This window comes from Oncorhynchus masou, chromosome 29, assembly GCF_036934945.1.
Source record: "Oncorhynchus masou masou isolate Uvic2021 chromosome 29, UVic_Omas_1.1, whole genome shotgun sequence".
Lineage (NCBI taxonomy): Eukaryota > Metazoa > Chordata > Actinopteri > Salmoniformes > Salmonidae > Oncorhynchus > Oncorhynchus masou.
Genome location: NC_088240.1, coordinates 76,921,583 through 76,943,632, shown reverse-complemented (window position 1 = coordinate 76,943,632; position 22,050 = coordinate 76,921,583). Strand labels below are relative to the sequence as shown.

The window sequence follows — 22,050 nt, the reverse complement described above, 5'->3', positions numbered from 1 at the left end:
GTCAGTGATTTATTTTGAATTCAAGGCACACTTAACCAGCAAGGCTACCACAGCATTCTGCAGCGATATGCCATTCCATCTGGTTTGCGCTTAGTGGGACTATCATTTGTTTTTCAACAGGACAATGATCCAACACACCTCCAGGCTGTGTAAGGGCTATTTGACCAAGGAGGAAAGTGATGGAGTACTGCATCACATGACCTCGGCTCCACAATCACCCGACCTCAACCCAATTGAGATGGTTTGGGATGATTTGGACCGCAGATTGAAAGAAAAACAGCCAACAAGTGCTCAGCATATGTGGGAACTAATTTGAGACAGTTGGAAAAGCATTCCTCATGTTGCTGGTTGAGAAATGCCAAGAGTGTGCAAAGCTGTCATAAAGGCAAAGGGTGGCTACTTTGAAGAATATAAAATCTATTTCGATTTGTTTAACACTTTTTAGGTTACTACATGATTCTATATGTGTTATTTCATAGTTTTGACGTCTTCTCTACAATTCTACAATGTAGAAAATAGTAAGAATAAAGAAAAACCCTTGGATGACTAGGTGTGTCCAAACTTTTGACAGGTACTGTGTTTATGCAGTTTTACATGTCAAAAACAAAATATTTGTACATGGGTATGACTGGGTTGAAATGTAGACTAGATCCATTTTCAATTTTCTTGGACCATATATGTGACTTTATCATTCCAAGTAAAGCACATGAACACTTTTTATGAAAGATTTGATGAGACAGTATGATAACTGATTCTTTATTACATGGACAAATTATATTAAATGTTTGTTTCTTTCAGGATTGTGAATCAGTACTTAAAACCTAATGATTGGTTAATGCACATAATCATGTCGGTCATTATCACATTCAAAGGCATTGAGAACACATATAGAGAACATCTCAGCAGAACAAGCAAATTAATGCAATATACAGTGTTAATCTTTTACATTAGTGCAGATTCTAACTGAAACTGGCAGGCCAACTTGATTGTTCTTCACAAGGCATAACTAACTGTAATTTGATTATATTTACCATCATTGGTTATACCTGGATGTCTAATGAATTATAACATAGAATTAGGTCATACAGTATATAATAATGGTTTAAAAGGCTGTTGATAGAGATGTGTAATCATGGGATAAAAGGCTATGGAATAGGACTGAATGATAGAAGTCTAAAGAGAATCCGTATTGACAGGTTTCTTAGTTGGAATATGGCAGTGGCCACAAACCCTGCTGACCTACATGGTGTAAACACTTAAATGATTCAGCTAATCAAGGTGATTCATTGACTATCTAAATCATGTGTCTTACTGCTGGGCTGGAACAAAAGCCTGTACATCGTATAGCTCTCCAGGATCAGGGTTGGTGACTGCTGGCAGATGGTGAAGTCTGTCCTTTAGCGCCCCCTCTGGCAGATGTAGAAGCTGTACTGGTCACATGATGTGGAGCTCCAGCTTCTCTCAGGAGGATCCCTTCCTGTCAGTAACCCACAATCCCCTTGTCTGTTGGATCCTGACCAGTAACTACCAATGAGAGGAAAGGGAACAACAGCTCAGTACTGTCCATACTAAAATATTACACTTGTTTTCATTTCTGTATAACAAAGTCTGTTTGCCATCTTGAAGGCCAATAAACATCATCATCGGTTGTCTCACCTCTGTCCCAGTGCAGTGTTGTTGACCCAAACCCAGTTACTGGTTCTCTGTCTCAGGCCGATCCAGTACATCAGGTTCCCCTTCTTCGTTAGAAAGGTCTGGGAGAATGCACAGTTTTTATTGGACTATTAGTAACCTTCGTCAATCCAACTGTTATGTATGGTTGTCATACAATCTCTGTTGCATTGCTATCATCATTGTATGGTCACTGTTATACAAAGAAGAGAAACAAGAGGTAGAAAGGAGAACAATTGTAGTTGAACCACCTGCACTGTTTTGTTTGTTATGACAGCCAGATCTGCCCCTCTCTTCTTACACTCGTCCCTGCTCTCATCCCAGTTCATTCTGTCTCTGGAGAGGAAGTAGCAGGAGCTCTCAAAGTGCAGCCAGCCTTCATCACACATGTGGCAGGCAGGGACTGGAGGAAAGGAGGGAAATTGCTCTTCAAGTACAACATGTAGTTCAGTTAATATATATGTAGGTTCAATAATTATTATTAGCATGGTATGAAGTCAAAGAGAAAACATTGTAGTGGTACAATACATCTCAAAGCATTAGATTGATACATTGACAATATGTAGAGCGATATAGTTTAACAGGTTACATTGGACTCACCCTGGCTCTGTTGTTGGAAGTATTGTGCTTGGCATGTCTGCAGGCTGCACACCTCAGTGGACTGGAACCTCTCTTCTTTAGTGTCAATCCCTTTTTCAGTCACACTCCCCTTCTCTTTAGCCTCAATCCCTTTTTCAGTCCCATGACAGACTTGAGGCTGGAATGGAACTAGAGAATAATGAAGAAAGAAAGAATAAGAGAATGGAATCATATTACACATTTGGTTTGTTCTTTCTTGCATAGAAGGCTGTTTAAACCAACATGCTGGATATTCTATCAAAATAAAATAAAACAATTTTATTTAACCAGGCAAGTCAGTTAAGAACAAATTCTTATTTACAATGACGGCCTAGGAACAGTGGGTTAACTGCCTTGTTCAAGGGCAGAACAACAGATTTTTACCTTGTCAGCTCGGGGAATTGATCTAGCAACTTTTTGGTTACTGGCCCAATGCTCTAACCACTAGGCTACCTGCCACCCCTAAAATGAGTATTGCCTGTTTCTAAATCACTATTCTAGAATAGAATGTCTATGATACTCACATTTGACACAGAGGATGATGATGACGAGCAGTAGAACCAGACAGATGACAGACAGTAGTAAACACACTGCACGGTACAGACCAACGTTCCCCAGGACCTGCAGGTCTAGACAAGGAAAGAATAGTCTTAAGGGCCATCCACACCAAAGACGATAACTATAACGATAACAATAACATTATACACTGAGTGTACAAAGCATTAGGAACACCTTCCTAATATTGAGTTGGACCCCCTTTAAGCCCCCCTTTGTGAAGGGCCTGAATTCGTCGGGACATGGACTCTACAAGGTGTTGAAAACATTCCATTGGGATGCTGGCCCATGTTGACTCCAATGCTTCCCACAGTTGTGTCAAGTTGGCTGGATGTCCTTTGGGTGCTGGACCATTCTTGACACACAAAGGAAACTGTTGAGCGTGAAAAACCCAGCAGCGTTACAGTTCCAGACACACTCAAACTGGGACGCCTGGCATCTACTACCTACCATACCCCGATCAAAAACACTTAAATGTTTTGACTTGCCCATTCACCCTCTGAGTGGCACACATACACAATCCATGTCTCAATTGTCTCAAAGCTTAAAAACCTTTCAAACTGACAGCCGTTTTGCACTGTTTCACTGTGGTTTTAGTCATCAATCTAGCAAGAGGTCAATATTTTATTAATGTAGTAGCGTTTCCCCCCCTAGAAAGCTATGACCTTTGGCTTTCACCTGGAATTGTTTATTTATGTCTGAGAAAATAACACTTTTCAACCCATAAGATCAAGTACACACTACAAGTATAACAAAACACATACAAATATGATAATATGATTTATATATTTTTTTTGTGAATGAATAAGCCTTTTATATTTTATAGTATGTCAATATATAGTTATAATCTGTTTTAGGAACATCTACCCAAAATATTTCACCTTCTTTATTACATTAATGATAGTCTAAATCTGTTAAATTTGTGAACGTCTAAATCAATATTTGGGCTTGCGTCTCTCCTATAGACAAGGGGAGAAGAGCCATGTAAAGGGCTCGGTTTGTCATTCTGAACATATGCAATGTGTCTGCCTCCAATGCAAAATGTTTGACTTCCACACAAAATTACTTCTTTACTTATTTTAGGTTTAAGGACGTGTGTAGGTTGCAATCTTTATCATAAAGCTATGAAAGTTATGTATTTAGATCTGCCTACTCGAGACAAATTCAGCGATTGCTTTGCCATGTCTGTGCCATGAAGCAGTCAAGCTGGATACATTTTTTCCTAAGGACCGCCCCTTTGACCTAACGTTGTAGTGTAGTGATATAAATTGATGTAATGATGCAGCCGAACACCAGAGGGAGGCAAATACCAGTTTATTTGACAGAGGATGTTGACAAGGTCCTATGAAGCTTTGTCTTCTGACTTATAAAACGATGGGAAATCAATAAAATAAGTCATGTAAGCATACATATGTTTTAAGTAATTCTAGTGCCAGATTTGGAAAGAGCAGGTGTTCCTAATGTTTTGAAACAATTGTGTATAAAAATGTATATATAACTTCAATAACCGCTAATAAGCCTTGCGTTTTGAATGCCAGTTTCATTTTGAAATAATAATAATCTAGCCGAGGCCATTTTGATCAGTAATGGGTCTTTTCTCGACAGTTTACAAGGTTCCCAAAAGGCACATTAGCAGGCCAGTCAGTGTTTATTTGTCCTGATGTATTGGCATTAACATATACAGTACCTGTCAAAAGTTTGGACACACCTGCTCATTCAAGAGTTTTCCTTATTTGTACTATTTTCCACATTTTAGAATAGCGACCCAACACACCTCCAGCCAAAAAGTGCTCAGCATATGTGGGAACTCCTTGAAAACTGTTGGAAAAGCATTCCTCATGAAGCTGGCTGAGAGAATGCCAAGAGTGTGCAAAGCTGTCATCAAGGCAAAGGATGGCTACTTTGAAGAATCTCAAATCTCAAATATATTTAGATTTTTTTAAACCTTTTTTGGTTACTACATGATTCCATATGTGTTATTTCATAGTTGATGTCTTCACTATTATTCTACAATGTAGAAAATAGTAAAACATAAAGAAAAACTCTTGAATGAGAAGGTGTGTCCAAACCTTTGACTGGTACTGTACCATCGGAAAATATGGCCTTATAATGATATGGGCTGTTTGTCATGGATCATCATTCTCCCAAGTCGTCCTATATCAGCAGTGGTGAAAAAAGTACTGAAATATCAAGATACCTTAATAGAAAATGACTCAATTAAAAGTGAAAGTTAATCCAGTAAAATACTACCTGAGTAAAAGTCGAATAGTATTTGGTTATAAACGTATCGAATTAAAAGTATTAATAATGTCTAATTCCTTAAATTAATCAAACCAGACGGCACAATTTGTATTACATTTTTTATTTACGGATAGCCAGAGGCACACTCCAACATGAATTTACAAGTGAAGCATTTGTGTTTGGGTAGTCCGCCAGATCAGAGGCAGTAGGGATGACCAGGGATGTTCTCTTGATAAGTGCTTGACTTGGACCATTTTCCTGTCAAAATGTAACGAGTACTTTTGGGTGTCACGAAAATGTACGAAGTAAAAAGTTTATTATTTTCTTAAGGCAAGTTTACCGTTCCCTCCTCTATGAGCAGCCTCACGCAGCTCGAACCAAGAAGGCATTTTTCATTGTTTGTTGATGTTTTATCGTCAGAGGGACAGGGGAAAATCGCTCTGAAAGTGACCGCAAACGATAGATAGATAGATAGATAGATAGATAGATAGATAGATAGATAGATAGATAGATAGATAGATAGATAGATAGATAGATAGATAGATAGATAGATAGATAGATAGATAGATCTCGTTATCCACTGCTTTTGTCGTTATCGTTGTAGTGTGAACGCTCCTGTTCACTTGAATTAGAACGATTTTAATTGTTTGATGTTATACTGTAGTTCGTTATAGGTATCGTTCTTGGATGGCCCTGGCTTTGTTATGTGGCATATGGCACAATCAGACATTTTAAAAGCAATCACTACGAGCAACAATTGAAATCCTGCTTACCTTTCCCTTGCTGCTTCTTCAATTCAACCGAAAACTTTGCGTTTGCCTCATCTGGTAATTTGTCATTCCCTCCACGTCCTACAATACGGCAAAACTTGATATACATTGCTGCTGTTCCTGACCCACCGACTGCGACTGTAAAGTGCTGTGAAGGCTGAATGCACTGTGGTTTTAAAAAACCTCCCTCTCCGTCTCTATAGCAACGTGCCCCTTTTAGATTTATAATTAATTCCTGTAACACAATAGTCAGTCTGTCCCAAAATCCGTTTGCTGCTGCTACTCTATCTCTGCTGTGTGTGTGATAGAGACAGTGTTCTGAACAACTGTCTGGAGAGATATCTAGTCCTTGGAGAGATGTCCATTCAGCCTTGCTGTGTTTCTCAACAATAGATTGGGTCTCTGCTTGGAGGTTTGCTATTATCATGTCTCAGCCTTGATTGTCAGACAGACAAACAGGTCCTTCCCTGCCAGATGGCTTTCATTAATATTCTCCCCTAAAAACGAGACATTTTGGAACATTGACATTGTGTTTTTGTTATAACAACCTCACCTGTAACATGCAAACTGCAAGCTGCACTCCACACGCAACATTAATAGTAGGCTCGAACAAGGAAATGTGTCATAATCGAAATTCGGAAATGGGAAAACTGTACTTTCACTGTAGTACTGACCACTATTTTTCTCACTCACACACGATCTTTCAGTCTCTCTATATTCCTCTTGTTCCTCTATGCTTCCTCTCTTGTGTATTAAAAGTAGAAAAATGTATTTCACTTTAATAGGACATTTTAGACCTCCATTTATTTAGGATTAGTTCAGACATATGTAATAATAATGTAATAATATTATAATTATAATACATTTTGGGTTTTAGGCCAGGCTTCTGTAAAGCACTTTGTGATATTTGCTTATGTAAAAAAAAGGGATTTATAAAATGTATTTAATTTATCAAATTTGATGAATAATATAATAACTGTGCTGTAGCCACCTGTATCTGATGTACCTGGTCTGTCTTTGGCACAGGGCTGGCCAGGAGAAGCTTCAGCATAAATGTCCTCAGATGAACTCTTCAGTTTGGAGTAGACTGTAGATTCAGCTTCCTCGACTGACAGACATGCAGACACACAAATATGTGGAAGCTTAGGACCAAATTAATCAACTCAGAACACAACAAAAAATTGCATATAGCCTAAGACATTTTTTTTTTAAGGATTAAACCTACAGTAAGAGAAATGAAAATATGCTGATGTATTCCGAGGAAAGTGGTGCAAATTTACCCCAGTAGCTGAAGTTTGGTGATGAAGATGTTCTCTGAGGTGATGAAGATGTTTACCTGAGGTCTCCAGCATTCTCTGACTATCGTCCACAACTCTTTCCTCCTCTCGGGGGTTTCTTGTATCTCCATGATTCTCTCGTTTTTCTGTCTGGGTCTCGAACTTTCGATTTCCCTGGAAAGCCTATAAGCCTGTTCAGCAAAAACTCCAGAAAGTTACTTGTGTAGCAAGTCTCCCACACACAAACCAAATATGTCTATTTAAATTATCTCCCTTAGTCTCTGTAGCTAGTGTCACTTGAATACAAAATAAACCATGTGCAAAGTGATCCCTCCTGTCATGTACAAGTTACACTTCTTCACTGATTTATCTTTGGCTCACTCACTCTTTTTTTTAAATAAAAGATGATTCGTCATTCCCATTCGCCATTACTGAGTGTCAGCAATTTATTGAATTGCACAGTATATCCAAATGTAACATCTTAGAACTTCTGTAAAAGACAAATAGATGTCTTACATTCACAACTTGAGATGGGATGAGATTGGGACAGTTTGTGATGTGACAATATTGTGATGTGAAATCACATGCGCACACAAACTTGCTTGAATAAAACTTTTTTCTTTAAATGACAAACTGCAGAACTAGCAAACCATGCATTTTTTATTTTATTTTCCACAAAAACTCACAACATTAATTTACAAAAAAATAAAAATTTGCATTAAATACAGATGACTGGCTGAGAAAAAAATATGGAAATCAAGAGCTTTCCACTTAACACTCTTCTTTTACTGAAATCTCTTTTTCACTCCCCCTATTTCCAACTACCCCGTTATTTTTCAAATTCAGAATGGCTTACCATGGTTTAGAGTATACTGACACAGAATATAATCACCCCAAAAATACTGACAAAATTTATAAAAACCTTACCCACTAACTGTCCTCCCAACCCTCTCTCCTCCCCACAGCCATCTCCTAAATAGTTAAGAATAACAGTGGTGAAATATTACAAAGAGCTCTCTTCATCTCCTGTCTCTCTCTCTCTTTCCTCCTTTTTGTCCCATCTCAGGCACCGTAGACACTCTCGTTACTGTAGGTCATGTATAGGAACAGGTCCTCTTCATGGTGCTCCTGTGAGGGACCGGGGAGGACAGGGACAGGGAGGGAAATAAGGATTTCAAATGGCAAAAGCAGAACTGCTGACAATAACTAAAATATGTACACTGAATAAAACATGATATTGTAATTGTTTATAACATAGGTAAAACCCACGCAACACAATCTCAATGTAATGGAGTTGTGTCACTGATAGTGAGGGAATGCCTGGCATCTGGATCTGGCGTTAGGGGGTCATGGGGGTAGGATATAAGGTTGTGTCAGTGTGCATGTGTGTTTACCTCATAGACAGCGGAGAGAGGAGAACTGGATGGGGGAAGGGAGTTGTTGACGAAAAAGAAGAGAGCCTCCTCAGGTCTCATAGACACACGCTGTCGGATCAGGAAACACAGTTGACCCACTGAGAGAGAAAAATAGAGAGATGCTCAGGCAGAGACTTACAGAACAAAACAACACATTATATAGACTTTAATTTCAAAAGAAGAGGAAGAGTGGCGCTATAGTGGAGAAAATAGGGAAGGTGGAGAGAAGGAAGAGAGGGAAGGGAAGAGGGAGAGAACAAGGTCATGAGTTGGGAGAGAGTTAATAATTGTGAAAAAGACAGACATCTTGTCAGTTTCACCTGTGAGGTCAGAGGGTACGAGGTACTTCTTCTTGTCCAGGTCAGGAGCTCTCGACCTGGCAGCCCTCTCCACAATGATCTGGTTTAGGAGGGAACACAGTACTTGGTCAGTAATTACACACTGCACCGTCATGTCCCATTCAACTGGAGCCAAGAAACTTGGCATGTAACCTATCTGCCCTTAATAATACCTTACTAGCTTCCTTTCCCTTCATCCTATGCCAGGATCACTTAGCGGCTGATAAAAGGGATGGATAGGGTTTTTAGGCCCTGAAAATTCATTCACAATCACATGAGTGTGATGTCCTTTCAGATCAGTTGCCAATGGTCATAAGAGAAAGGAGCTAAGGAGAGGAAGCTATTCAACACTACTGGCATTTATTCTGTTCACACTCACCGGTATCTTGTCAGGATGCTTGGCTCGCACCCTCTCACCCTCTGCCCTCCTCACCTCCAGTGGTACAGAGCGCTGGTACTGACTGTCCATCTACAGAGACACACAGGGTCAACAGTGGTTAACATTTGATAATACATCATATGCATGCACCGTTATCATTGCAACACCACTGTATCTGTATACTGTTGTTATTTGCAGTTGTGCATATAATAATGCCATATAAAATATGTTCATTGATGTTCTTCAAACAACACCTATTCTAATGTGTATAGTCAATTTAAAAGTAAAATATAGCCTAGCCAGCCCAGACTGTATGTGTGAAGACTGGAGCCACTTATCAGCTGTAAACACCACCCTGTCTTGATATGAAGGTACACATGACCATGATGACATAATGGATCAGGTACACAAAAGCAAACTCGTCAGGGAGAGTCAGATAGGCTATTTTATTAGGTCTTGACAACTCAATCATTTAAATAATGTATTGTATGTAGACGGGCCTACAATGTTTATAACGTTTCTCTATTTTCTTTCAACTTTATAAATGTGATATCCATATATAATCGTATATTTGCTCTTGTTGGCAAACTAAATATTGAGATTAGATATGAAATTGTACAATTTAGTCTACATTACGTGAACACACTGGCTTTCTTTCTAGTGGATACATTAATTAGCTACACAGCTTATTTACAAACATCGTGTGATAGCCAAGGTAACGTCAGCTAAAATGTATTATCATAATAGCTACATGTTGAATTCTGCATAGCCCTGTTTCTATCACAGCCAACTACAGTAGCCTACTGTTGTGGTTTTTCAGACAATGGCAAGGTAGCCACGTCATTATTTACAGTTTTGGGCTTGGTCAGCTGAGTAAGCGAAGGTTAACGTCAGCTGCCTCCAATAGCTAGTTTATGTTGCAAGCGGATGTTATGGCGAATCCTAATCGCGGGGTGAAAAACGTATTCACAATGGCATCCAAAAGATAGCCAATACCTGCCAACAAATCTTTCAAAGTCAATTAGATATTTTTGCGAGATTGAGGAATATGCTGCACGATGTCAAAGCGAAGACAATGAATATTAAACAGTCAAGACACTCACCTTCTTTGGAAAAACGTAATAAAAACAAATACAAGTGAAAATTCCACACGGATCTTTCCCACCGACTCTTCACGTAACCAACGCTATCATACAATGAGTACCACGAACAGTACTTTTGTATTAAATTATTTAAGCGAAATATATTCTTAAATATGCGACTGTTCTAACTATCTAGCTACTTCTTGACCCAGAAACAACAACAAATACAGTCACGCCCAATTTGAGTTATTTAGACCAACGAACGTCCTTCGCCGTTGATGGAAAACGTTTTTAACCACTCGGGCAAAGTTGGGGGACGGCGTTCATGTTTGTTTAAAATGCTCCCATTGGAGAAATGGTGCGGTTTCCCGCCTCCCTGACTCGGTTTTTGGTTGATTTACGTTTCAGTCAACCAATTAAATTGTTAGAAAACTGGGCCAGGAGCTGTTTCCTCTACGTGCCAGACGATGCATTCAACTTGTCCTGTAAAAAGTACACCTTAAGTCAGAGCTGTAAACGGATCGAAACGAACTCTTTCAGTGGAAATGGAGTCCCTAGGGAATGCAAGAACAACATGGTTGTCAGGAGTAGTGCAGTATTATCATAAGGATACGTATACTTGGAATACGGCGGAGGAATGGAGGGAAAAAGAGAGGGAGAGGAGGGTGAGCTTGAGTCGGATAAAAATGGTGGGGAAAAGGGAGATTGTTTGTTAAAGAATGGTAGAAAGTGTAAGCAGAGGGAGCTGAAGACAGGAGGAGAAATGGAAGTGAATGAGGGTGAAGTATCGGAGGTGGTCGGTGTGGTGAAGTTATCAGAGACCGAAGTATGCACAAAGGATCAGGAAAAATAGGAGTTTGGGACAGGAGTGAAGTTTATGGAAGAAGTGGACTCTTTTTGCAGATCCATTTGTAGTTTAACAGTGGTTGAAAAAAGAGTTGGATAATGTGAAATCGGTGAGGGTAACCAGAAGTGGTCTAGTGATAATTGTTTGTGTTTCTGTTGGTCAGAGGGAAAATGCGCTCGGAATAAAATAAATGAGAGCAAGAAAAGTGAATTGTTTAACTCTCAAGAAAAGGGCACCAATGAAAGGAGTAATTCCTGGGGTAGCAGTAAATGTAAAAGTTGACCAGCTGAGGGGCAAGATTTCCGGTGTATGTGATGCTCGTCATTTGATGCGATGCAGACAGGTTGGCAAGAGTGGGGAAACAGAGTAATTTTCTGTTCTTTTGAAGACGAGTCTTTGCTCGAAAAGGTGAAGTTAGTTATCCTGTGCAAGCGTATGTGCCTAATACATTACAATGTTACAGGTGTCAAGCTTATGGGCATGTGGCAGCAGTGTGTAGGAGGGAGGGTCCAAGGTGTGGAAAAATGAGCAGAAGGGCATGAGACAAAGGAATGTGTAGCATTGGGGAAAGTAGTGGTATGTGTTAATTGTAGGGGTAGATTGAGGTTCCCAGGATTAGAGTAGTGCAGAAGTTGTCATATACTGAGGCAGTGAAGAAAGTAGAGGAAGACGGGTTAAGGGGGAGGAGTGGTGAGAGTACTAGAGATATACCAGTACAGGGGGATAGGCCAAAAAGTTAAATACATTTCAGTAAGATTGGATTTTTAGCATTTATAGCACTGGTTATCAACTGTACTGCAGGGATGGAATGTAAGTCGCAGAAAATGGAGGTTGTGGTGGCAGCTGCAGAGAGGTAATTGGGTGTGTAAGTGGTAATGCCCCATCCTTTCAAGACGATGGGAGGAGGTAAGAATTAATACATGTAATTAGTGGAGTACGTGGGTGTCAATTTTATTTAATATAATTTTGAAATTAGTGAACTGTTAGTGAGTGTAGTGTTGGGAAAAAAAGCAACACAATAAGACTGAGGTATGGAGATGTTGTGTATTCCCACAACCAATCAGGAAGTGGGTGGTTCTGTCTTCCTTACTGTCGCGGCTCTGCTGGTGGACGATAATGACCTCAACCTTCTCCAGGGACAGCCCATCTGGTTGGTGGGCAACGAAGGCTCGGATGCACTGCGTCTGTTTGAAGTCTGAGTGGGAGAGAGGTCAAATACAGCAGGGTCAAGATGTCCCCATTGTCTGGCCATGCTAGGCTGGATGGCAATATAGCAATTTTCAACCCACCTTGTTCTGCAGAGTAGTCAATGGGACCCGGAGACAGCTGAGATCCAACACAATTTATAATTTTGAAATGAGTGAGTTGTTAGTGAGTGTAGTGTTAGATTTAATTAGTACATTTTTATTTTTCAAGCAAAGTATAAGGGAGTTGTACTCCAGTCTAGTAGGTGGCGGTAATGCAACAAATTGGATGCCACCCGCCGTTAAGCCTCATAGAAGAAGAAGGGCTGTAAACGTAGTTGTGTTCAGTCCTTTGACCAGGGTCTACGATTGATTTTAGCCCTAAAGTCCGTGGCGTAGGCCAAGTTCCCCTGCGGTTCCAATTTCACTATTTGCTATCAAAAACAAAAATCAGAAAAGGAAAAATGTATTTCACATAAGCCTACATTGATTTACAGGTGGAGGACAAGTAATATTCATGAGTATCGTCATTTATTTCCAAAGCATACTTTCTCAGTCTCCTCAACACAGACAGAACTGCTTATTTTGATCATTGCACCTCTTTTTCATAAAATCAAATTGTGTACGCTACAAGCACAGTTCTGGAAATGTATTGCACTTACAGCCCTTTCAACATTCTTAACAATGTGCATGCAAACTCTCTCTTTATCTCATAGTCTTCTGTATCTCAAATGGGATTAAGTATCCTTGCCTGGCTACTCAAACTCTTTGCTCCAGCCAAATGCTACACCATGCCCACAGACATTAGTTTCTTCTCCGGATCTGAATCTGAGTACCTCCCTGACGATTTCTAGAAAGCAAACACATTCTAACCGTTCTGATTGGTCCCAGAAACCAATGGGTTGGGCCAGATCCAGAGCACACGTAGGTAAAGCGGCGTTTAAAACATTTGTCATTGGCTTTGATACTCTGATTGGTTAAAGATGATCAGTCGCTGATTCATTTGTTTTGTACAACACCCCACAAACGACTTCAACGATGGCAGTCTTACTTAGACTGAAGTATGTAGTGAACATAGAGCAGCGGAACTATTCAATTTGAGCCGTCAGCCAATAAGTACCCCCCATAAAAGTCATGTATGAAAATCTTTGTAATATACACAAATAATAAATTTCCCTGAATATGTAGAAACATTTTGTTCAAATACAATAACCTCTATTGCAAAACACTGCCATGGTGTATCATACCATGTCTTGTTTTTGTACTTTTTACCCCTTTTTTGTGATATCCAATTGGTAGTTACAGTCTTGTCTCATCGCTGCAACTCCTGTACGGACTCGGGAGAGGCGAAGGTCGAGAGCCAGGTGTCTTCCAAAACTGCTTGCTTAACCCAGAAGCCAGCCAATGTGGAGGAAACACTGTACAATTGGCAAATGAAGTCAGCGTGCAGGAGTCACTAGAGCACAATGGGACGAGGACATCCCAGCCGGCCAAACCTTCCCCTAACCCGGACGACGCTGGGCCAATTGTATGCCGTCTCCCGGGTCGTGGCCGGCTGTGACAGAGCCTGGGATCGAACCCAGGTCTGTAGTGACCTGTAGTGGCCTTAGACCGCTGCACCACTCAGGAGGCCCCATACCATGTCTTTTTAAAGTCCCCAAGTAAAGTAGTTATGGAGAAACTTCTGTCCTTCTCCAGGGCCACAGGTCCTCAATCCACTGATGTTCTTAGATGGCTGATTTCCAATAGATTCTGTAACAGTCAATCGGCATTCATTCGCAAGGTTTGATTTACAAGGCTACCCTAGACACTCCCAGACACCTCCAAAACCCTTCCAATAATTTACGTTGACACTCCTGTAAGTGTTAAAGGTATTCATGTCAGTCCAGTGCCTCTCTCTAAGGCACCCCCTCTAAAGCCATTCATCCCCAATAAGCAGGCTGAGGCCGGGAAGGACAACTCCAGTCTGAAACACTATGTTTCATCCACTGTCCAAATCCACAGGTCCACAGTAACTCCACCACATTGATACACGGTGACTAGGATTCCCCCAGCGCAGTCAGACAGTGGATGGTTTGTCATACTGCAGCCGTGGCTGTGGTAATTTTTAGAGCATCCAGCAGGTTGCGCTGTCGGACCCTGAGGCTGGCTATGGTTTCCAAATGGGACTCAGGAGTCCATCCTCTGTGTCTGTCTGACAGCCTGGTCCCCTCCACCCAACCTGAGGAATGACAGATAGAGGGAGAGAGAAGCAGGGAGGGGGAGAGGAAAGAGGAGGGACAGAAGGGAAAGAGTTTTAACAAAAAGCAACTAAAAAAGCAACGCATTTTAAGCACTCAATAATGCTGAGGTATGGAGATGTTGTGTATTCCCACAACCAATCAGGAAGTGGGTGGTTCTGTCTTCCTTACCGTCGCTGCTCTGCTGGTGGACGAGAATGACCTCAGCCTTCTCCAGGGACAGCTCATCTGGTTGGTGGGCAACGAAGGCTCGTACGCACTGCATCTGTGTGAAGTCTGTGAGTGGGAGAGAGGGTCAGAGGTCAAATACAACAGGGTCAAGATGTCCCCATTGTCTGGCCATGCTAGGCTGGATGGCAATATAGCAATTTTCAACCCACCTTGTTCTGCAGAGTAGTCTATAACAGGATGAGGCCTGGAGACAGCTGAGATCCAACGCAGTTTATCACCTCTGAAAGATCACAAGAAAACACACTTTTTTACACACAATAACACACACCTGTGGATTAAACTACTCTCATTCTTTGTAACACACACACAGGCACACACTCACACACACACAACCCTCTCTGTCTTACTGTGTGTCGGTGCTAAGTAGCAGGGCTTTCTTGTTAAGGTAGAGGCGGAAAAGGTTCTTCTCTAGAGAGTGCAGTTTGACCCGACAGTTCTCAGCTCGCAGTTCTGACACTGGAGCATGGTCTATCACCGTGAACCTGCCCCCTCTAGAGCGAGGGAGGAGAAGAGGAGAGGAGGGGAAAATAATGGCCAATGATGAGAACATTAAAAAACTTCACCGTCAATAGAAAGTCCTATCGGTCTAGATTTCCTAATGCTTGGTTTGCTTTGCTTCGTTGTGTGAGTGTGTTTGTCTGAAGGGACTCACTCTTTGTTCAGCGACAGCAGCAGGTAGTCATTGAAGAGGTGAAGGTAGACACTCCTCTCTGTCTCCTTCAGAGAGAAATCCATCATCTCAGTCACCGGCCCCTCTCTCACCAGCCTACGAGACTGACTGACCAGGGGGAGAGTCTACAACACACACACATAGGTTAAACTTGTACTTGTATTGCAACTTTTTATTGTGATCAGTTCAACACATGTTCAAGGGACAGCATGTAAAGCAGGGGATCATGGGATATGTAGTTTATAACACACCCTGCATTCAAAGTCCACTCTGGCACTGAGAGAGACAAGCGACTCAATGCTCTTCATCTGAGTAATACTGTCATTGCTCTCCTGGATCAACTGAAGGACAGGGAGAGAAGAGAGATGGTTAACAGTTATCTCTTGGCTACATCATGTAACAGTGCACCACCAGAAGGGAGGGGGGGGGTGTAACATACCCTCTCCAGTAGCTTCATAGCTTTGATGGCCTGGACCTCCTCCTCTGTGCCTTGGGCTGTTCTCTTCACAATGTTCTGAGGCAGAAATACAGAGAGAAATGGGGAGAATGAGAAGGGGAGAGTGAGTCCGAGTCGATTAGAGGATTATAAGGAGTCGCATACTTAGATTGTGCACTTAAAACATACACACAGTCACACAAACACACCTGTACAAGGAGTTTGATTCGTGTGATCCTCTGGAAGGGGAGGATGAGGAAGGAGCGAAGAGGAAGGCGCTGACACACTGGACTGCGTTCCAACTTCTCCACTACCCGCCTGAACCCTTGGTTCTCATCCCTGCAAGGCAGACAGAGAGAAAGAAGGTGCTGTTTGTAAGTCAACGTAAACACATATAAATGTGCAGTAATACAAAGAGTGTCAGAAAGAGTCTGTCCAGTCAGTGAACCCTGGGGGAGGACTCACATGAGTCTCTGGTAAGTGGCATCCTGATATGATTGGTTGGTGAGGTAGGGCACGTAGACCTTCTTGAAGCGTTGACAGTGGCGAGCGATGATGTCACACACGGTGAAGTGCATCATATCAGATTCCACCCTCTCTTCCAGCTTTGACAGAAAACTATGAGAACAACAAATACAGAGAAGGACTATGTGGTAAACGTTGACAGAAACAAGATAAAGAGGGGCATAGAGAGGCCCGTGACATTCAGCCTGTGGGTTTGCTAGTTTGAGGAACAAACAAATAAGTCCCAGTCCTCTCACCTGTGGCTGATGGCTCGGACATCAGCCAGCCTGGAGAACAGCCAGCTCCTGTCCTGAGTAGTCAACAGCTCCCCGAGCTGCTTAGACTTGACAAAGTGATCCACCACAATGTCCAGGCTACGACAGTACGACGCTTCTGAAGTTACAACCTCAAACTGCACCTGACAGGAAGAGGAGAGGGGGAGATTACAGGCACTGTTCCAACTACCCCAAGGACCCATAGATCCAGGCTCTAGGAAATCAACATTAGCTACTAGGCCCCTGGCAAATGTCATCATCGACATCGCTGGTTAAAGGGTCAACTGTTTGTTTTTGTTTACCTCCTGCAGGCGTCTCTGGTCGTTAGTCAGCTCCCCAAACGCAGCACTGTTCCTGACCTCAGGGATCTCCTGCCACAGGCTGGGGGACTGGGTGAGGGAGATGGAGAGGCGGGGAGAGGAAGGCCTGGCCGGGGGGCCTGGGGCGGCTGTGGTACGGGTAGGAACTTGGCACTGGTGCCACTGGAGGTAGAGCCAGAGTGGGACAGAGAGTGGGGGTGGATGACTGGGGGGAGACAGGGTAAGGGCCTGCGAGCCGGAGGGAGCGAGGGGGCCAGGGGGACAGGGAGCTCCTCGTAGATGGAGAGGGTGTCAGAGCAAGACTGACTGAGGATCTCCCTGTTCTGAGCTGTCTCACTGTACTCCTGGTAGAGCTGGGAATCTGAGAGGGGGTGAGGGAGAGGAGGGGAGAGGGAAGAGATAAAAGAGGGGAGGCAAAGAGAGGTGAGTAGAGTAAGAGAGAGAAAAGTTAGACAGGGACATAATGGGTGTTGATGAAGAGGACAAGTGAGAGAGAGGCAGAGAAAGAATGCAAAGGAGAAAGTGGAAGACAGTAAGAGGACAGTGAGAAGAAAAACAGAGTTAGGGGGAGAAATATCAAGAGAGGGAAAGGTAGAGAGAGACAGAGAAGTGGGTTAGCATTTTACACTTCTTGGAATGCCATGCTGTAGCAGCAACAGTTGATATTAATTGGCGTTAAGATATATGAATACCTGCGCAAACCTGCCTGTGGCCCTGGAGCACACACACACGACTTCCCCATTTCATGCAATTTCACCATGACTCAGACCTGCAAACCTGCTGCCATGTTGGTATGTTTTTTTTTATTTTACCTTTATTCTAGGCAAGTCAGTTAAGAACAAATTCTTTTTTTATTTTTTTTATTTTACCTTTATTTTACTAGGCAAGTCAGTTAAGGACAAATTCTTATTTGACGGCCTAGGAACAGTGGGTTAACTGTTCAGGGGCAGAACGACAGATTTTGTACCTTGTCAGCTCGGGGATTTGAACTTGCAACCTTTTGGTTACTAGTCCAATGCGCTAACCACTAGGCTACACTGCCGTTTAAACGATTGGGTTGGAAAGTAGAACTGAAAATGAAATCCTACAGTTAATAGGTTCCATGGAAGAAACCTACAACATGTTTGAGCTGGAAAACAATCTGGGAAAATACAGAAAGGGATCAAGCACACACTGTATACATGATTAAGCCATTCACAGGAAGAAGTCTGTCTTGGGACTCACAGTACACTGCTATACAGTCATATCTAGTCTCAGATTCAATCTGTCTGTGGACACGTTTGTTTAACAGCACCTTCACTGGCAGATGATATCTGTCTGTGGAAGTATCTTGTTTGATTTTACTGACTTTTTCATTTCAAATTACAAGGAGCGTAGTCAACCTAGAAATACATGTGCCTTCACAGATTCCATACCTACATAGCCATAAACACAAGACTAGCTCTCTCTGCTCATTGTAGCATAAAAGGTGCTATTGAACTAACATTACTATCATATTATTACATATAAAATACATTTCAGAGAAATGGATGTGTGAAAGTGGATGTGAGTGCCTCAGGGATGAAGGAGAGAAAATAGAGGCAGAGCAGTAGAGGAAGAGGTAGAGCAGTAGAGGAAGGGGTAGAGCAGTAGAGGAAGAGGTAGTGAAGTAGAAGTAGTGCGTTAGAGGAAGAGGTAGAGCGGTAGAGCAGTAGAGGAAGAGAGAGAGCAGTAGAGGAAGAGGTAGTGCACAAGAGGTGGAGCAGTAGAGGAAGAGCTAGTGCAGTAGAAGTAGAGGTAGAGCAGTAGAGGAAGAGGTAGAGCAGTAGAAGTAGTGCGGCAGAGGTAGAGCAGTAGAAGTAGTGCAGTAGAGGAAGAGGTAGTGCAGTAGAGGAAGAGGTAGAGCAGTAGAGGTAGTGCAGTAGAAGTAGAGCAGTAGAAGAAGTGCAGCAGAGGTAGAGCAGTAGAAGTATTGCAGTAGAGGTAGAGCAGTAGTAGAGCAGTAGAAGTAGAGCAGTAGAAGAAGTGCAGCAGAGGTAGAGCAGTATAAGTAGTGCAGTAGAGGTAGAGCAGTAGAGGAAGAGGTAGTGCAATAGAGGAAGAGGTAGAGCAGTAGAGGAAGAGGTAGTGCAGTAGAAGTAGAGGTAGTGCAGTAGAAGTAGTGCAGTAGAGGAAGAGGTAGAGCAGTAGAGGTAGTGCAGTAGAAGTAGAGCAGTAGAAGAAGTGCAGCAGAGGTAGAGCAGTAGAAGTAGTGCAGTAAAGGTAGAGCAGTAGAGGAAGAGGTAGTGCAGTAGAGGAAGAGGTAGAGCAGTAGAGGAAGAGGTAGTGCAGTAGAGGAAGAGGTAGAGCAGTATAGGTAGAGCAGTAGAGGAAGAGGTAGTGCAGTAGAGGAAGAGGTAGAGCAGTAGAGGAAGAGGTAGTGCAGTAGAGGAAGAGGTAGAGCAGTAGAGGTAGTGCAGTAGAAGTAGAGCAGTAGAAGTAGTGCAGCAGAGGTAGAGCAGTAGAAGTAGTGCAGTAGAGGTAGAGCAGTAGAGGAAGAGCTAGTGCAGTAGAGGAAGAGGTAGAGCAGTAGAGGAAGAGGTAGTGCAGTAGAAGTAGAGCAGTAGAGGTAGTGCAGTAGAGGTAGAGCAGTAGAAGTAGTGCAGTAGAACTAGTACAGTAGAGAAGAGGTAGTGCAGTATAAGTAGTGCGGCAGAGGTAGAGCAGTAGAAGTAGTGCAGTAGAGGTAGCAGTAGAGGAAGAGGTAGAGCAGTAGAAGTACTGCAGTAGAGGTAGAGCAGTAGAGGTAGTGCAGTAGAGGTAGTGCAGTAGAGGTAGAGCAGTAGAAGTAGTGCAGTAGAAGTAGTGCGGCAGAGGTAGAGCAGTAGAAGTAGTGCAGTAGAGGTAGCGCAGTGGTGGTAGTGCAGTAGAGGTAGCGCAGTAGAGGTAGTGCAGTAGAGGTAGTGCAGTAGAAGTAGTGCAGTAGAGGTAGAGCAGTAGAGGTAGAGCAGTAGAGGAAGAAGTAGAGCAGTAGAAGTACTGCAGTAGAGGTAGAGCAGTAGAGGTAGTGCAGTAGAAGTAGTGCAGTAGAAGTAGTGCAGCAGAGGTAGAGCAGTAGAAGTAGTGCAGTAGAGGTAGAGCAGTAGAGGAAGAGCTAGTGCAGTAGAGGAAGAGGTAGTGCAGTAGAAGTAGAGGTAGAGCAGTAGAAGTAGTGCAGTATAAGTAGAGCAGTAGAGGTAGTGCAGTAGAGGTAGAGCAGTAGAAGTAGTGCAGTAGAACTAGTACAGTAGAGAAGAGGTAGTGCAGAAAAGTAGTGCGGCAGAGGTAGAGCAGTAGAAGTAGTGCAGTAGAGGTAGCAGTAGAGGAAGAGGTAGAGCAGTAGAAGTACTGCAGGAGAGGTAGAGCAGTAGAGGTAGTGCAGTAGAGGTAGTGCAGTAGAGGTAGAGCAGTAGAAGTAGTGCAGTAGAAGTAGTGCGGCAGAGGTAGAGCAGTAGAAGTAGTGCAGTAGAGGTAGCGCAGTGGTGGTAGTGCAGTAGAGGTAGCGCAGTAGAGGTAGTGCAGTAGAGGTAGAGCAGTAGAAGTAGTGCAGTAGAGGTAGAGCAGTAGAGGTAGAGCAGTAGAGGAAGAAGTAGAGCAGTAGAAGTACTGCAGTAGAGGTAGTGCAGTAGAGGTAGTGCAGTAGAAGTAGTGCAGCAGAGGTAGAGCAGTAGAAGTAGTGCAGTAGAGGTAGAGCAGTAGAGGAAGAGGTAGAGCAGTAGAAGTACTGCAGGAGAGGTAGAGCAGTAGAGGTAGTGCAGTAGAGGTAGTGCAGTAGAGGTAGTGCAGTAGAAGTAGTTCAGTAGAGGAAGAGGTAGATCAGTAGAGGAAGAGGTAGTGCAGTAGAGGAAGAGGTAGAGCAGTAGAAGTAGTGCAGTAGAGGTAGAGGAGTAGAGGAAGAGGTGGAGCAGTAGAAGTAGTGCAGTAGAGGAAGAGGTAGAGCAGTAGAAGTAGTGCAGTAGAAGTAGTGCAGTAGAGGTAGTGCAGTAGAAGTAGTTCAGTAGAGGAAGAGGTAGATCAGTAGAGGAAGAGGTAGTGCAGTAGAGGAAGAGGTAGAGCAGTAGAAGTAGTGCAGTAGAGGTAGAGGAGTAGAGGAAGAGGTGGAGCAGTAGAAGTAGTGCAGTAGAGGAAGAGGTAGAGCAGTAGAAGTAGTGCAGTAGAGGTAGTGCAGTAGAGGTAGAGCAGTAGAAGTAGTGCAGTAGAGGTAGAGCAGTAGAAGTAGTGCGGCAGAGGTAGTGCAGTAGAGGTAGAGCAGTAGAGGTTGTGCAGTAGAAGTAGTGCAGTAGAGGTAGTGCAGTAGAGGTAGTTCAGTAGAGGAAGAGGTAGAGCAGTAGAGGAAGAGGTAGTGCAGTAGAGGAAGAGGTAGAGCAGTAGAGGAAGAGGTAGTGCAGTAGAGGAAGAGGTAGAGCAGTAGAAGTAGTGCAGTAGAGGTAGAGGTAGAGCAGTAGAAGTAGTGCAGTAGAGGAAGAGGTAGAGCAGTAGAGGTAGTGCAGTGGTGGTAGTGCAGTAGAGGTAACGCAGTAGAGGTAGTGCAGTAGAGGTAGAGCAGTAGAAGTAGTGCAGTAGAGGTAGAGCAGTAGAGGTAGAGCAGTAGAGGAAGAAGTAGAGCAGTAGAAGTACTGCAGTAGAGGTAGAGCAGTAGAGGTAGTGCAGTAGAAGTAGTGCAGTAGAAGTAGTGCAGCAGAGGTAGAGCAGTAGAAGTAGTGCAGTAGAGGTAGAGCAGTAGAGGAAGAGCTAGTGCAGTAGAGGAAGAGGTAGAGCAGTAGAGGAAGAGGTAGTGCAGTAGAAGTAGAGGTAGAGCAGTAGAAGTAGTGCAGTAGAAGTAGAGCAGTAGAGGTAGTGCAGTAGAGGTAGAGCAGTAGAAGTAGTGCAGTAGAACTAGTACAGTAGAGAAGAGGTAGTGCAGAAAAGTAGTGCGGCAGAGGTAGAGCAGTAGAAGTAGTGCAGTAGAGGTAGCAGTAGAGGAAGAGGTAGAGCAGTAGAAGTACTGCAGGAGAGGTAGA

General features: G+C 42.9%; 2 protein-coding genes across 2 annotated transcripts; both read right to left on the bottom strand.

Moving 5' to 3' along the window:
- Positions 1-742: 742 nt before the first annotated feature.
- On the bottom strand, positions 743-6,162 carry LOC135520615 (CD209 antigen-like protein E). Its single transcript, XM_064946299.1, has 6 exons — positions 5,859-6,162; positions 2,814-2,918; positions 2,272-2,439; positions 1,923-2,074; positions 1,657-1,754; positions 743-1,524 (listed from the first exon to the last, which is right to left on the bottom strand). The coding sequence occupies exons 1-6, from the start codon at positions 5,962-5,964 to the stop codon at positions 1,398-1,400; spliced, it is 756 nt and encodes a 251-aa protein (XP_064802371.1). The 5' UTR covers positions 5,965-6,162; the 3' UTR covers positions 743-1,397.
- A 1,612-nt stretch (positions 6,163-7,774) lies between these two features.
- Positions 7,775-10,586, bottom strand: LOC135520616 (gamma-aminobutyric acid receptor-associated protein-like 1). The gene is made up of 5 exons (XM_064946300.1): positions 10,368-10,586; positions 9,265-9,354; positions 8,868-8,946; positions 8,527-8,645; positions 7,775-8,260 (listed from the first exon to the last, which is right to left on the bottom strand). Exons 2-5 carry the CDS (start codon positions 9,352-9,354, stop codon positions 8,195-8,197), a joined length of 354 nt encoding a protein of 117 aa, XP_064802372.1. The 5' UTR covers positions 10,368-10,586; the 3' UTR covers positions 7,775-8,194.
- Positions 10,587-22,050: the final 11,464 nt, after the last annotated feature.